Here is a 16,345-nt window from a genome sequence, read left to right as displayed (position 1 = left end):
GAGACATGCGATTCATCTCCTCCATCAGGCTCGGCTACCCTACCAAACCAAGAGCATCTATCATCACACGGGGTCCCACAATCCCAAAAGTCCAACATCGGCGACGGAAGAGTTCATGTCCCTTTTTTTAACATTGTGATAGTATCCGCCTTAGCTACCCCATCTGGCGGCTCGTTCCATATACCAACCACCCAATAAAAAGTTGCCCCTCAGGTTCCTATTAAATCATTCCTCCCTCACCTTGAACCTATGTCCTCCAGTTGTCTCTCCCTAGTAGTAAATGCCTACTATGTTCTGTGTGCTGAAGCAAAGCAAGAATTTCATTGTCCTATCAGGGACACATGACAATAAACTCACTTGAACTTGAACTCCGAACCCCATTCTCCTGCCTTCTCCCCGTAGCCTCTGATACCCGTACTAATCAAGAATCTATCTATCTCTGCCTTAAAAATATCCACTGACTGGGCCTCCGCAGCCTTCTGTGGCAAAGAATTCCACAGATTCACCACCCTCGGACTAGAGAAATGTCTCCTCATCTCCTTCCTAAAAGAACGTCCTTTAATTCAGAGGCTTTGACCTCTAGTCCTTGACTCTCTCACTAGTGGAAACTAAGTTAGGTTAAGGTCCCAATTCATCACCCGACCTCATTGAGATCACTGGATTTTACCTCGGGACCTGGTACGTTACAATGCTGAGAATTATATTCTGCCGTCTGGTATCTTTACCTTCACTCTGCCCTTTGTACTTGTGTTGGGGCTGATGCTATTCATGTGTGGTATCGGATATGAATGGGGAGAATGCAGACAAAGGCTTTTCACTGTACCTCGGGAACCACGAGACAACGTTCTCTGGAACCACGGTGCGGCGTTTGCAAACTTTAAGCCCAGTGGTTTGAAACATTCGCGGATGTGTTCCCCTGACACCTCCCCTTTCTCAAGTTGTCCAACTTACTTGATCAGGTGGAAGAATAGACGTTCCAGGGTGTAGAAGACATTGCCAGGCAGCTGCTCAAGGATGCTGTACACCGCTTGCACTTGCTCTTGCCTTCCTGGGTGTTCTGACAACAAATGCAGGAGTGGCAGATCATTCACTCAGTTGCAAGGAATAAAGAGTTAAACGGGCAGTTTCACAACATGTGTGTGTGTGTGTGTGTGTTTGTGAGTGGATGTGTGTTTGTGTCTGTGTGTGTGTCTGTCTATGTGTGCGCACGCGTGTGTGTGTGTATGTGTATGTGAGTTTGTGTGTGTGTCTGTGTGTCCATGTGTGTGTGTGCCTGTCTGTGTGTGCATGTGCGTCTACGCGTGTATGTGTGTCTGTCTGCGTGGCTGTGTCTGTGTGTCCGTGTGTGTGTGTGCACGTCTGAGTCCGTGTGTGTGTGCGCGTCTGTCTGTGTGTGCGTGTGTGTGTGTGTGTATATGTGAGTGTGTGTGTGTCTGTGTGTGTCCGTATGTGTGTGTGTATGTGCGTCTGTGTGTGTATATATGTGTGTGTGTGTACGTGTCTGTGTGTGTGTGCGTGTCTGTTGGTCTTGCCAATATAGAGGAGCCCACACTGAGAACATTGGATCTCTGGGCTTTCTGTTCCCAGGTAGGTCACCATTGAAGTTGCTGTACCAACCCTTTCAAGCAAAGGACTTGATGGGCTGAATGGCCTCCTTGTGTGCTCAGGTAATGGTGTGCATCAATGGAGATACCTCCCTGCAATCATTGATTATGCCCCACCTGGGGCACTGGGCTAACTCTGGCAAGGACCATGTAACAATAAACAGGGGATTCACTGAATGGAGGCCAGGATTGAGTGGATACAGTAGGGATGAGAGGCCGGCCATTTACAGCGACAAGCTCAGTGGAACATCATGGATAAGGAGGAAACATTTTCTTGTACATTTTCCGAGTTTGGACTACGGACTTTACCTGAAAAGGTAACGGGAATAGACTAAATATGAATTTTTGGAAGGTAATAAGACATAGTTGAGGAGGAAAGAATTAGCAGATACAGAGAGTGTGGGGGTAAGAAGGGGGCTTGCATGGGTATGTCGGGCCAAACGGCCTCCTTCAATGATTCACGTCTCGAGCTTGTGACTTGACCGGAGGCAACGTTTGGCGACTCACCAATAGCCCGCAGGAAGTCAGCATACAGGCAGAAGGACATGAGCGGAACAGGGAGCTCCCTCAGCCAGAGTTTCAGCACTCCCGTGATGGCGTGAATGTGGTACTTCTCCAGTAGAACCACGCCTGGATCTGAGTGACACAATAGCACAACGCATTACATTCAACGGCAGCAATCTGCAGCTAAGAGTTCAGGAGTTCATTAGTGAGTGGAGCAGAATTAGGCCATTCGGCCCATCAAGTCTACGCCACCATTCAATCATGGCTGATATCTCTCCCTCCTCCTAACCCCAATCTCCTGCCTTTATCCTCCCCATAACCCCTGACACCCGCACAAATCACGAACCTATCTATCTCTGTCTTTGAAATATCCATTGACTTGGCCTCCACAGCCTTCTGCGTCAATGAATTCCACAGATTCACCACCCCCTGGCTAAAGAAATTCCTCCTCATCTCCTTCCTAAAGGAACGTCCTTTGATTCTGAGGCTGTGACCTCTGGTCCTAGACTCTCCCACTAGTGGAAACACCCTCTGCACATCCATACTATCCAGGCCTTTCACTATTCGCAAAGTTTCAATGAGGGTCCCCCCTCCTACTCAACCTTCAAAAGACCAGCGAGTACAGGTTCAGAAGCAGTTTCTTCCCAGCTGTTATCAGCCAACTGAAGCATCCTATCACCCACCAGAGAGCGGTCCTGGCCTCCCATCCACCTCATTGGAGACCCTCGGGCTATCTGTAATTGGACTATACTCGACTGCTGTTCCCTTTATCCTGCATCTGTACACTGTGGATGGGCTTGTTTGTCATCGAGTCTAGTCTTTCCGCTGACTGGATAGCACGCAGCACAAAAGATTTTCACTATACCTCGGTACAGGAGCATTCCGTGCAAGATAAAGTCGAGTAAAGCAGGGGCCACGGTCTTAGAATAAAGGGGAGGTCATTTAAGACTGAGGTGAGAAAAAACTTTTTCACCCAGAAAGTTGTGAATTTATGGAATTCCCTGCCACAGAGGGCTGTGGAGGCCAAGTCACTGGATGGATTTAAGAGAGAGTTAGATAGAGCTGTAGGGGCTAATGGAGTCAAGGGATATGAGCAGAAGGCAGGCACGGGTTATTGATAGGGGACGATCAGCCATGATCACAATGAATGGCGGTGCTGGCTCAAAGGGCCGAATGGCCTCCTCCTGCACCCATTTTCTATGTTTCAGACCACCATTCAGGGGAGAGGGAAACTAGAGATGTGGAAAGGTGCAAGGTGTGAAAAGGACAGATCAAAGCAGAAGATGGTCACGGAAATGTAGAATGGTGGCAGAGGGGAAGGTTACCACGAGGTACACGACCAGTAACATTAATGAGGACAGTGATGCTGGTGGGAGAACCAGGGTGAGGGGGGGAAGGAGAGGGAGAGAGAGGGAGAGGGTTGCCTGAAGTTCTTCCAGTTTCTACCACTAAACTGCACGGTGTGGACGGCTTGATGGTAAGTCTTTCCGCTGATGGGATAGTACGCAAGCAACAAAAGCAGCCTCTTACAGTAGAGTCCCCATGACAGTGAACTGGAACTAAAACATGAAGCTAAAACAAATCTAAAAGTGAACGCAAAACTACAACCAAACTACAACTAATTTACAAGGATGACAATAGACAATAGGTGCAGGAGTAGGCGCATTCGGCCCTTCAAGCCAGCACCGCCATCCAATGTGATCACGGCTGATCATCCCCAATCTGTACCCCGTTCCTGCCTTCTCCCCATATACCCGGACTCTGCTATCTTTAAGAGCCCTATCTATCTCGAAAGTATCCAGAGGACCGGCCTCCACCGCCCTCTGAGGCAGAGAATACCACAGACTCACCACTCTCTGTGTGAAAAGGTGTTTCCTCGTCTCCGTTCTAAATGGCTTGCCCCTTATTCTTAAACTGTGGCCCCTGGTTCTGGACTCCCCCAACATCGGGAACAAGGAAATTTACTAGCCAAGTATGGCAGAGGAACGTGCAAAGAATTAGATTTGCCATTTTCAGTCAAAGCAAGGAAAAGGAACAAGACACACAACTACCTAGAATTTAACATAGACATCCACCGCAGCACACTGCGCTGGAAGGCAATAAAGTCTTATCTTCTTCCCAGCTAAACTGTCTACAAAGCCCTCAATGGGCTTGGCCCCACCTACATTAAAAGTCTGCTCACCCACCACACAATCTCCAGGTCCCTCAGATCGGCCGACTTGGGGCTGCTGAATATCCCGCGGTCTAGGCATAAGCTCAGGGGCGACCGCGCCTTTGCGGTTGCAGCTCCTAGACTGTGGAACAGCAGCATCCCCCTTCCCATCAGAACTGCCCCCTTCATCGACTCCTTTAAGTCAAGACTGAAAACTCATCTGTACTCACAAGCCTTTCTTGACGTCCTCTGAGCGAGGGCTATATGTATGTAGTGTCAAGTCAAGTCAAGTTTATTTGTCACATACACATACGAGATGTGCAGTGGAATGAAAAGTGGTGATGCTCGCGGACTTTGTGCAAACAGACAAACAAACTACTAACAGAATGGAACAGAATCACATATTCTTTTACATATTAAATATTGTGGGCGGAAGGAAAAAGGGGAAAAAAACCCACAGCAATTAAAAAATAAAAAAGCAGTGGAGTGGTCCAGTAAGCGTTAGTCCCTGATGAGATCGGAGTTTACAGTCCGAATGGTCTCCGGGAAGAAACTCCTTCTCAACCTCTCCGTTCTCACCGCATGGCAACGGAGGCATTTGCCTGACCGTAGCAGCTGGAACAGTCCGTTGCAGGGGTGGAAGGGGTCTCCCATGATTTTATTGGCTCTGGAGTTGCACCTCCTGATGTAGTGATGTTTGTATTTAATCTACCAACCGCTGTTTGTGATATTTTCCTTATACCAATGTAAAGCCCGTTGGCCAACGAGAGTTGATTTTTTTTTAAATGTGCTATATAAATAAAATTGACTTGACGAAAGGAAAGCAGAACTAAACAACACTGAGGCCCGACACGAGGGTTCACTCCGTGCTCCTGAACGCACCGTCATCCAGCAGCTGCCGCAGTTCCTTCATCTTGTTGGCTGCCCCCGACTTGCGGTAAATGCCCTCGGCGTAGAGTCCGTGCATTTCCACAAACTCCAGCAGCTTCTCCAGCACCAGGGGCACCGTCTGGTTCTCGTCCGTCAGCCGCGACACCTCCACCCCAAAATGCCGCAGCGCCCCATCCGTGTCGTTCTGTCGACGGGAAGGAAAGCAATCTTCACTCTCATATGAAGAAAGACTGGATAGACTCGGCTTGTACTCGCTAGAATTTAGAAGATTGAGGGGGGGATCTTATAGAAACTTACAACATTCTTAAGGGGTTGGACAGGCTAGATGCAGGAAGATTGTTCCCGATGTTGGGGAAGTCCAGGACAAGGGGTCACAGTTTAAGGATAAAGGGGAAATCTTTTACGACCGAGATGAGAAAATCATTTTTCACACAGAGAGTGGTGAATCTGTGGAATTCTCTGCCACAGAAGGTAGTTGAGGCCACAGTTCATTGGCTATATTTAAGAGGGAGTTAGATGTGGCCCTTGTGGCTAAAGGGATCAGGGGGTATGGAGAGAAGGCAGGGATGGGATACCGAGTTGGATGATCAGCCATGATCATATTGAATGGCGGTGCAGGCTCGAAGGGCCGAATGACCTACTCCTGCACCTATTTTCTATGTTTCTATGAAACGTTGCCTATTTCCTCCGCTCCATAGATGCTGCCGCACCCGCTGAGTTCCTCCAGCAATTTTGTCTACCTTCGATTCTCTAGCATCAGTAGTTCCTTCTTGAACAATAGGTGAGGTGGCTGCATTTACATAGTGCCCTGGACTGCTGGCCTGGTCAACTGCGGCAGAGCTGTGTGTTCTGTTTTATACAAAATTTAAAAGGGGGGGGGAGGGGACACAAGCAGTCAGCTCCGACAGAACCCAGACAAGAGAAGGCAGGAACGGGGTAATGATTGTGGATGATCAGCCATGATCACATTGAATGGCGGTGCTGGCTCGAGGGGCCGAATGGCCTACTCCTGGACCTATTGTCTATTGTCTAAGAGGTGAGTTGGGGTAGTATCACTGTGAACGGGCAGAGTGGTCGGCATGTGGGGGTGGGGGGGTGGAGAATCAGCCAGGAGCCACAGCCAAGGGGCAGGAATAGAATCAGCCAGACGGATGATCAGCCATGATCGTATTGAATGGCGGTGCTGGCTTGAAGGGCCGAATGGCCTCCTCCTGCTCCTATTTTCCATGTTTCTGTGACACATGCAAGGATGGAGGAGTGAATCCTCCCAGCGAAGGAGGGAAGCACCAAGTCACGAGGGGGTGGGTGTATTTAGGGATGTTGTGGGGACGTGGAGAGCTGAGTTGTGACCGGCGTGCGCTGTGCGAGGCTCCGGCGCGGCCGCGCAGCGTCTCACGGCACGAGCACCGCGCGGGATCCTGGGCCGTCTTTGTCGGCCTCGCGGGGGGCCTGCGAAAGCGCGCACGCACCTTGTTGCAGCCGGACTGGCAGGCATGTTGAATCTTGACCAGGCACTTCTTGTGACAAGTCATCTTGCAGGCTGAGGGCAGAAAGCAAACGGGCCGTCATCACTCCCCCCAGCTGGGCTCCCACAAACAAAACCAATCTCCCCGCTAAATCCTGCACAGCTCGAGATAGAACACAGAACGGTGCCGCGCAGGGGCAGGCCATTCGGCCCTCAATCTCTGTGCCGAACATGATGCCAAGGGAAACAAATCTCATCTGCCTGCGCATGATGTATACCCACCCATTCCTTACACAATGTGCCCATCTAAATGCCTCTTAAATGTCACTAATCCTCCCTAAAAACTCACTTTTATTCACTGGCTTTCGACACTGGCTGAGACATTGTTCCTGTTTTAGTGCTTTTAATGTCTTTTAATTTTTTACTGTTTTTATAGTCCTGTCGTCTTAATGGTTTTAGTAGTTGTAATAACTTTTGTTGATTTCCCATGTACAGCACTTTGTGGTAACTGATGTTGTCTAAAAGCGCTTTATAAATAAAGTTATTATTATTATTATTATTATATTATTACTAACGTATCTTCATGACAGCCATCAGGCTACTAAACACAACATCGGATAAGCTCTGAGCTCTGAACTGCAAAATACTATTATTATTATTACAATATATATTGTTATTAATTTAACTTTTTGAATTTTGTTTTCTCTTCCACCCCGTTATGTTCTATGTTCACATATTCTGTTGTGCTGCAGCAAGTAAGGATTTCATTGTCCCATCCGGGGCATATGATAATAAAACACTCCTTGACTCTTGCCTCTGCCACCACCACCACCCCCCCCCCCCGGCAGCATGTTCACTTACCCCCGTACATCCCCTTTAAACTTTGCCCCTCTCACCTTAAAGCTAGACTGATTGAGAAGAGATTCCTAATTTGAGGAGGGACATTCTTGCTATTGAGGGGGTGCAGCGTAGGTTTACAAGGTTAATTCCCGGGATGGCGGGACTGTCGTATGCTGAATGGGAGTTGAATGGGAGCAGGTCTGACGGTGACTTTCAAAGGAAAATTCAGAGTACAGAAGAGAAGCACCATGTGTTAACTCCCTCTCAATCATATGGATCAACGAAGGGGGAGGTCAGTGGGAGAATCAGTCCTAATTTAGGCAATATATATTTGGCACCCAATGTTGGGGGAGTCCAGAACCAGGGGCCACAGTTTAAGAATAAGGGGTAAGCCATTTAGAACGGAGATGAGGAAACACTTTTTCTCACAAAGAGTGATGAGTCTGTGGAATTCTCTGCCTCAGAGGGCGGTGGAGGCCGGTTCTCTGGATGCTTTCAAGAGAGAGCTAGATAGGGCTCTTAAAGATAGCGGAGTCAGAGGATATGGGGAGAAGGCAGGAACGGGGTACTGATTGTGGATGATCAGCCATGGTCACATTGAATGGCGGTGCTGGCTCGAAGGGCCGAATGGCCTACTCCTGCACCTATTGTCTATTGTCTATTGAATCAACCAGGGTTAAAGAAGTGGCCTCCCAGTTTCCACCTCTCCCTGCCCCTCCCCTTGTGAACTGTGGAACTGCCCCTTCCCCCAATCAGTCTGAAGAAGAACCACGACCCAAAACATCAGCTATCCGTGTTCTCCAGAGATGCTGTCTGGCCCGCTGAGTTCCTCCAGTTCTTCCTTTCCACCAAACCCCCCGCGACTGGGTGGGTCCCACCATTGTGGTTTGCAGACAAGGCCAACCCTGATGGTGCGAGGACTTACTGCAGCAGAGCAGAGCCTTCTCCATGGGCCAGATGTAGGACGAACACTGCTCACACGACTGCCGGATGTTGACCTGGTAGTTGCTGAACATGTGCCCGTAAACCTCCTTCTGAAAGAGAGAATGCACCAAAGTCACAACCCCTCCATCAGGGAAACACTTCGTAAGCTCATAGGTTATAGGAGCAGAATTAGGCCATTTGGCCCATCAAGTTGGACACATACAATGTCATTTATTTACAGATATTGTTTATGACACTGTTGTGTTGTTTTTGTTTTGTGTACGCTGTTTCACACTTGCTTTTTATTCTTTTATTCTGTTCGAAATATAGAATTTAAAAAAATTAAAATTAAAAATAAAGTCTACTACACCCATTCAATCCGTCTCCCTCCTGACCCCTGACACCCGTAGTAATCAAGAATCTATCTATCCCTGCCTTAAAAATATCCATTGGTTTGGCCTTCTCTGGCAAAGAGTTCCACAGATTCACAACAGTTGCCGCTCTTCAAATTGTTTTTTAGTTTAGTTTAGAGATAAAGCGCGGAAACAGGCCCTTCGGCCCACCGAGTCCGCGCCGACCAGCGATCCCCGCACACCAATCCTATCCTACACACACCAGAGACAAGTTGTACACTTACACCAAGCCAATCAACCTACAAACCTGTACGTCTGTAGAGTGTGGGAGGAAACCGGAGCACCCGGAGAAAACCCACGCAGGTCACGGGGAGAACGTGCAAACTCCGTACCGGCAGCACCCGTAGTCAGGATCGAACACTGGGTCCCTGGCACTGTGAGGAAGCAAATCTACCACCGTGCCACCTTCCATGGCTACACAGGACACCTCCACACCATGCCCACCTTCCCCTCCACGCAACAAAACTGAAGCACAAATGCACCCCCCTCCCCAAACCCACTCACGTGTGGCAGCATTTGAAAAGAAGTCAAACAAATCTGCCCTGACCTTCATCAGCGTGACCAGCATCCACTCTCCCCCCCACCAGCTGGGAGGCTAGGTTAATATCCTCCAGACACACCCACCAAACAGGCCTGCAGCCATCCCGTTTCCAAATCCCACAACAGTGTTATAGAAACATAGAAATTAGGTGCAGGAGTAGAGGCCATTCGGCCCTTCGAGCCTGCACCGCCATTCAATATGATCATGGCTGATCATCCAACTCAGTATCCCGTACCTGCCTTCTCTCCATACCCCCTGATCCCCTTAGCCACAAGGGCCACATCTAACTCCCTCTAAAATATAGCTAATGAACTGGCATCAACTACCCTCTGCGGCAGAGAGTTCCAGTGATTCACCACTCTGTGTGAAAAAAGTTCTCATTATCTCGTTTTTAAAGGATTTCCCCCTTATCCTTAAGCTGTGACCCCTTGTCCTGGACTTCCCCAACATCGGGAGCAATCTTCCTGCATCTAGCCTGTCCAACCCCTTAAGAATTTTGTAAGTTTCTATAAGATCCCCTCTCAATCTTCTAAATTCTAGAGAGTATAAACCAAGTCTATCCAGTCTTTCTTCATAAGACAGTCCTGACATCCCAGGAATCAGTCTGGTATCCGGTTACCACTGCCACTGTGTGGATTGTTATCTGTTGCCATTGAATTGACCTGAATTGATTGGCAGGCAGGTTGGCAGTCTCAAGGCGAGGAGGAACGCTGAGTGAGTACTTACGTTTCGATTGCGTTTCCGCCTCTTCTTCTGGGATTTTGTTGGCTGGTGGAGAGGATGGAAATAGGTGAACGGTGAAAAATAGCTCACCCACCCTCACTCCCCATCTGTAGTTCACACCTAGTCGCCCAGCCAGTCCCACTGTTCCCATCCATATAGTATCATGTCCCACACCCTCCCCCCATACATACACCCCCCCCCCTCTAATACAACTCCCCACACCCAATACACTCCCCCCCCCCCAATACACGTCTCAACGCCCCTCACACGTCCCACGCCCCAACCTCCCTAGCCTAACCCCCCCAGCCTAACCCCCACCCCCCCACCCCCCCCCCCCCACCCCACACACCCCACCCACCCACTCAACCCCAATACTCCCCACCCCACCCTACCCATCCATGCCCCACCCAATACAACCCCACTCCCCCAATACACCTCACCGCTCCCTCACTCCCCCCCCACCCCCCACCCCACTCCCCATTCACTCTCCCCAGCCCAACCCCCCCCCCCCCCACAATACAACCCCTCCACACCACATCCACCCACCCAACCCCCCAATACACCTCACCGCCCCCCCCCCCCACTCCACCCACTCCACCCCAGAGCATGGTGGGCAGATTCACCTTCAACGCCTCCATCTCCTCCTTCCTGGAGTACCCGCGGGCAAACTCGTCCAGGAGGGACTGGAAGAGGTTGAGCACGAACTGTACCTCTGCCTTCTGCCTCTCTCCCACCACCAGCCTGGCCAGGAGCTGCTGGTAGTTCTGCATCAGGTCTCGGTAGCCCACGTGGGTTTGCCCGTTCTGGAGACGGGAGGAACAAAGGGGCAAGATTACGTTCCCTGCTTCGAGCGTTTCACCGTGAAGCCCCCCCCCCCCCGCCACCGGTCTGGGCCGACCCCGCCATAACCCCCCCGGTTATACAGCGCGGGATGGGCAGGGCAACGGAGTTCGTGCGTTCTCCCGGTGACCCGCCCCACCAAAGGTTTCCGTGCGGTTCCCGGAGGTTGCAGGTGGTTGCGGGAGGTGGTAGGGAGACTGAGACAAAAACCTCCGGGAACCTTGGGTGGGGCGCAAAGTCTCCAGAGGTTTCCGTCCAGGTTTACCTTAGTGGGACAAGGGTATACGTCTATGGGAAGCTGTTTAGTTTAGAGATACAGTGCGGAAACAGGCCCTTCGGCCCTCTGAGTCCATGCCGACTGGCTAGGTTTTGTCAGACATCGTCGGTTTCCCCCCGCACTGCATAGACCGACAGGTTTGTAGGTTGAACTGGCTGGGTATAAATGTAAAACTGACCCTAGTGTGTGTGGGGTAGTATCAATGCGCGGAGTGGGCCGAAGGGCCTGTTTCCGAGCTGTAGCTCACTCTTTCTTCTAAAATCTTTTCTATTACTTTTCAAAAAACTAAAAAAGAATGATAAACATAGCAACGATATTGATACGTGGGGTCCAGGATTACATTAGCAACAAGTGTAAGCTCAGTATGGGAGTCCAGTGTCAAAATACACATTGGGTATAGACTTCCTGGTCTCTGTGTAAATATAGTTAAATGGTTAAATGAGAACACTTGTATATATAAAAACAGAAAGATTAAAAAGGAAAGAAAAAAGGGCTTATATCTCTAAACTGAACGACACTACAATGGTAGGCAGAAACTGAATGCAGGGTTTAAGAAGGAACTGCAGATGCTGGAAAATCGAAGGTAGACAAAAAAGCTGGGCTGCAGCAGCGTCTATGGAGCGAAGGAAATAGGCAATGTTTCGTGAAGGAAATAGGCAATGTTTCGGGAAGGAAATAGGCAACGTTTCGGGAAGGAAATAGGCAACGTTTCGGGAAGGAAATAGGCAACGTTTCGGGAAGGAAATAGGCAACGTTTCGGGAAGGAAATAGGCAACGTTTCGGGAGGGAAATAGGCAACGTTTCGGGAAGGAAATAGGCAACGTTTCGGGAAGGAAATAGGCAACGTTTCGGGAAGGAAATAGGCAACGTTTGGGGAAGGAAATAGGCAACGTTTCGGGAAGGAAATAGGTAACGTTTCGGGAAGGAAATAGGCAACGTTTCGGGAAGGAAATCGGGAAGGAAATAGGCAACGTTTCGGGAAGGAAATAGGCGACGTTTCGGGAAGGAAATAGGCAACGTTTCGGGAGGGAAATAGGCAACGTTTCGGGAGGGAAATAGGCAACGTTTCGGGGAGGAAATAGGCAACGTTTTGGGAAGGAAATAGGCAACGTTTTGGGAAGGAAATAGGCAACGTTTCGGGAAGGAAACCCTTCCGGGTTTCGGCCCGAAACGTTGCCTATTTCCTTCGCTCCATAGATGCTGCTGCACCCACTGAGTTTCTCCAGAATTTTTGTCTACCAACTGAATGAGGGCAGCAGCAGGTGGGTGGGTGGGGAGGGAGAAGGCCAGAGGGTGGCAGCCACGGCAGGACTCACGTGGACTGGGTACATGCTCTTGAGCGTGTGGCGAAACTTCTCCGTCACGCTGATGAACAACATCTCAATGCTCGACTCGTGGGAATCTCGGGAGATGAGGTCGTTGACCTGGAAACAAAGGAATCTGGTCAACACAGGATGGAGCAACTGGGGGGGGGGGGAGAGAGTGGGGAGAGAGGGAAGAGAGGGGGGAGATAGAGAGGGGAGAGAGAGGGTGGGGAGAGAGGGGGAGAGAGTGGGGGAGAGAGGGGGGGGAGAGAGAGAGGGGGAGTGAGGAGGGGGAGATAGTGGGGAGAGAGAGGGAGAGAGGGGGTGAGTGGAGGGGAGAGGGGGGAGAGAGGGTGGGGAGAGAGAGAGAGGGGAGAGAGAGGGAGAGAGGGGGAGAGAGAGAGAGAGAGAGGGGAGAAAGAGATGAGTAGAAGGGAAAGAGAGAGTGGGAGAGAGGGGGAGAGAGAGGAGGGGAGAGAGGGGGATGAGAGAGAGAGTGGGGAGAGAGGGGGAGAGAGAGGGTGGGAGAGAGGGGGAGGTGAGAGAGGGGGGTGAGAGTGGGAGAGAGAGGAAGAGGGGGAGAGAGAGAGGCAGAGATAGAGAGGCAGAGAGAGAGAGAGAGGATGATGAGGAGAGAGGGAAAGGGGGTCAAATGAAGGAAGGCATGGAGACCGATGCGGGGGGGGGAGGGAGGCAAACACAGATGGGGGAGCGAGAAAGGGAGAAATGAGGGCCTGAGTAACTGACCGTGAGAGCGAGAGCGGGGGGGGAGGGGGGGGGGGGAGGGGGAGGGGAGAGGGGAGGGGGAGAGAGGTGGGGGGAGGGGGAGGGGGAGGGGTAGGGGGGGGGGGAGAGTGTGGAGGGAGGGGGGAGGGGGAGGGGGGGGAGGGAGGGGGGAGGGGGCAGGTTTTGGTCGCAAGCCCCAGAGCCAATTGTTCCACGACTCTAACCCCACTGATGGATCCCAGCCCACCTTGTTGAGCAGGAACTCGTCCAGGTCTTTGAGCTCGTTGGCGTTGGTGATCTTGCGCCCCACGTGCGCGCCCCACTGCTTGGAGGCGGTGGTGGCGTTGCTGATCTTTATGCTGCGGCTCCGCTTGACCTTGGTGGCGGTGGCCTCTTTGGCCGGGCCCATGTACGGGTGTTGGGTGGAATGAGCCATCGGCAGCGTGGCCGACTTGTTCACCTCCGGTTCTGCAAACACAAAGACCCAGCACACTAAAACCCCCTGTCCCACGGTACGAGTTCATTCCAACAGATCTCCCCGAGTTTGGCCCCGATTCGAACTCGGAGATTTACGGTAATGGCCCCCTCGTCGGTACTCGGGGCTCTCGTGGACATTTTTTCATCGTGTCGAAAAATCTTCACGAGCCTCCCCGTGCTTACCTGCCGTTAGCGAGTCTTCCCGAGCACCTGCCGTTAGCGCTAAGAGACGTCCCCGAGCTCCGACGTGCCCGCTACGTTCATTCTCCGCGCTTACCACGAGTTTGACCGTTTTGAAACTCGGGAGAGCTCTTGGAATGAACTCGTACCGTGGGATAGGGCTTGAAGTCTAGCAAAGTGTATAACATCCATGAGAGGAATAGGTCGGGCAGATGCACAGAGTCTCTTGCCCAGAGTAGGCGAATCGAGGACCAGAGGACATGGGTTTAAGGTGAAGGGGGAAAAGATTAAATAGGAATCTGAAGTAGACAAAAATGCTGGAGGAACTCAGCGGGTGAGGCAGCATCTATGGAGAGAAGAAATAGGCGACGTTACGTCGCCTATTTCTTCTCTCCATAGATGCTGCCTCACCCGCTGAGTTCCTCCAGCATTTTTGTCTACCTTCGATTTTCCAGCATCTGCAGTTCCCTCTTAAACATAGGAATCTGAGGAGTAACTTTTTTACACAATAGGTAGTGGTTGTGTGGAACGGGATGCTAGTTGAGGCTGGGACTATCCCAACGTTTAACAAACAGTTAGACATGGTTAGGACAGGTTTGGAGGGATATGGACCAAGCGCGGGCAGGTGGGACTGGTGTGGCTGGGACATGTTGGCCAGTGGGGGCAAGTTGGGCCGAAGGCCCTGTTCCCACACTGTATCACTCTATAACAAAGCTTTTCAATTCTAGGGAAAGACCAGGCACTGCCACGGTACTGCCCATAACGTGATCAAATGGGATCAATGTAAGATTGAATGTAACTCGGCAACGGTGGCGCAGCGGTAGAGTTGCTGCCTCACGGCGCCAGAGACACAGGTTCGATCCTGACCACGGGTGCTGCCTGTACGGAGTTTATACCTTCTCCCCCCCGTGGGTTTTCTCCGGGTGCTCGAGTTTCCTCCCACACTACACAGGCGTACAGGTTTGTAGGCTAATGGGCTTCAGTAAAATTGTAAATTGTCCCGAGTGTGTGTAGAAAAGTGTAAGTGAGCGGGGATCGCTGGGCTGGTGCGGATCCGGTGTTGCCTCACTGTATCTCTAAACTAAACTGAATGTGTTATGGTGGTGCCATTCCCAAAGTCGGTCGTCCCAAAGCTCGGTCGAACATCTAACCACAACCATAGAGCAGCGTTGAAGTAATATCAACCTCTTGGACTATCCTTCAGACCCTTCAGTCTGAAGAAGGGTTTCGTCCCGAAACGTCGCCTATTTCCTTCGCTCCATAGATGCTGCCTCACCCGCTGAGTTTCTCCAGCATTTTTGTCTACCTTCGATTTTCCAGCTTCTGCAGTTCCTTCTTAAACCCTTGGACTATCCTTGATCAGACTGGCTTTGTCTGGCACTAAACATTATTCCCCCATCGTGTGTCTGTACACTGTGGACGGCTCGATGGTAATCACGTATTGTCTTTCCGCCGACTGGTTAGCACGCAACAGAAGCTTTTCACTGTACCTCGGTACACGTGACAGTAAACTAAACTGACTGAAGCGGCCCCGGATGGTGGCGGGCCCTGGGATCGCAGGCGTGGAGTACTCACTGTCACCGTAGCTCTTCATGGCGCTGTGCGTCATGGCGATCGCGACGTCCTCCAGCGTTAGTCAAGGGCAGCTCCTTGGACAATGAACTGGCCTCAACTACCCTCTGTCAGAGAGTTGTCCGCTCTGTGTGAAATCGCTTCTCATGCCCAACAGCCTCCGTAACCTTGTCCTGGGCTGCGGAACAACTGAGAATGTCCAACCCCTGAATTTTGGCAAGGGGGCAAGCGAGGGTCTAGATTCTCAGACAGTCCTGACACATGAGAACGCACTAGGGCAATAATGTCCTTCCTCGGCAAATACTCCAGGGTCACCAAGATCAATCAATCAGAACCTCCCTGCTCCGATTCTGTATTCAGCACTTGCAACAATCAAGTGCAAGTGAAATGAATTTGCCAGCAGCGGTACAATGTAAAAAGAACACACAAAAACACACTAAAAATGTAACACAAACATCCACCACGGCATTCATCAATGTGGCGGAAGGCACAACATTTGGCCAGTCCTCCTCCATTTTCCCCCGTGGTGGGGTCCTCAACCCTCCGCAGCCGAGTGTATTGTAGATACAGATGTCGCTATTGTATTACAATGATCGCTTGATGTAATGTGACTATTTGGTACAGTATAAAGTGCAAATACCAAATAAAGTCCGTGTTAAGAAAGGGGAAGAAAAAGAGCAGCAACATTGGGCCAACACAACAAATCATCTGCCTCCGATCAACTCAATGCATGAAAGGTGCAGCACCACCTCCATCTTGCTCCTGACTCAACTCTCTTGTCAATAGACAATGGACAATAGGTGCAGGAGGAGGCCATTCGGCCCTTCGAGCCAGCACCGCCATTCAATGTGATCATGGCCGATCATCCCCAATCAGTACCCCGTTCTTGCCTTCTCCGCATATCCTCTGACT

General features: G+C 50.8%; 1 protein-coding gene across 1 annotated transcript in view; it reads right to left on the bottom strand.

The window, feature by feature from the left end:
* The window catches only part of LOC129711044 (unconventional myosin-IXb-like), a 124,091-nt gene that overhangs the window by 9,639 nt on the left and 98,107 nt on the right, over positions 1–16,345 (bottom strand). The window contains 13 exon segments of the mRNA XM_055658394.1: positions 2–34; positions 948–1,057; positions 2,112–2,240; positions 5,143–5,335; positions 6,621–6,691; positions 8,382–8,490; positions 10,061–10,102; positions 10,681–10,860; positions 12,491–12,598; positions 13,452–13,672; positions 15,437–15,500; positions 15,502–15,533; positions 15,575–15,616. Coding sequence (XP_055514369.1) covers positions 2–34; positions 948–1,057; positions 2,112–2,240; positions 5,143–5,335; positions 6,621–6,691; positions 8,382–8,490; positions 10,061–10,102; positions 10,681–10,860; positions 12,491–12,598; positions 13,452–13,672; positions 15,437–15,500; positions 15,502–15,533; positions 15,575–15,616 — 1,334 coding nt within the window.

The sequence above is a fragment of the Leucoraja erinacea genome, chromosome 29 (assembly GCF_028641065.1).
Source record: "Leucoraja erinacea ecotype New England chromosome 29, Leri_hhj_1, whole genome shotgun sequence".
NCBI classification, from domain to species: Eukaryota; Metazoa; Chordata; class Chondrichthyes; order Rajiformes; family Rajidae; genus Leucoraja; species Leucoraja erinaceus.
The sequence above is the reverse complement of the archived record's forward strand: the minus strand, read 5'-3'. Positions and strand labels throughout refer to the sequence as shown.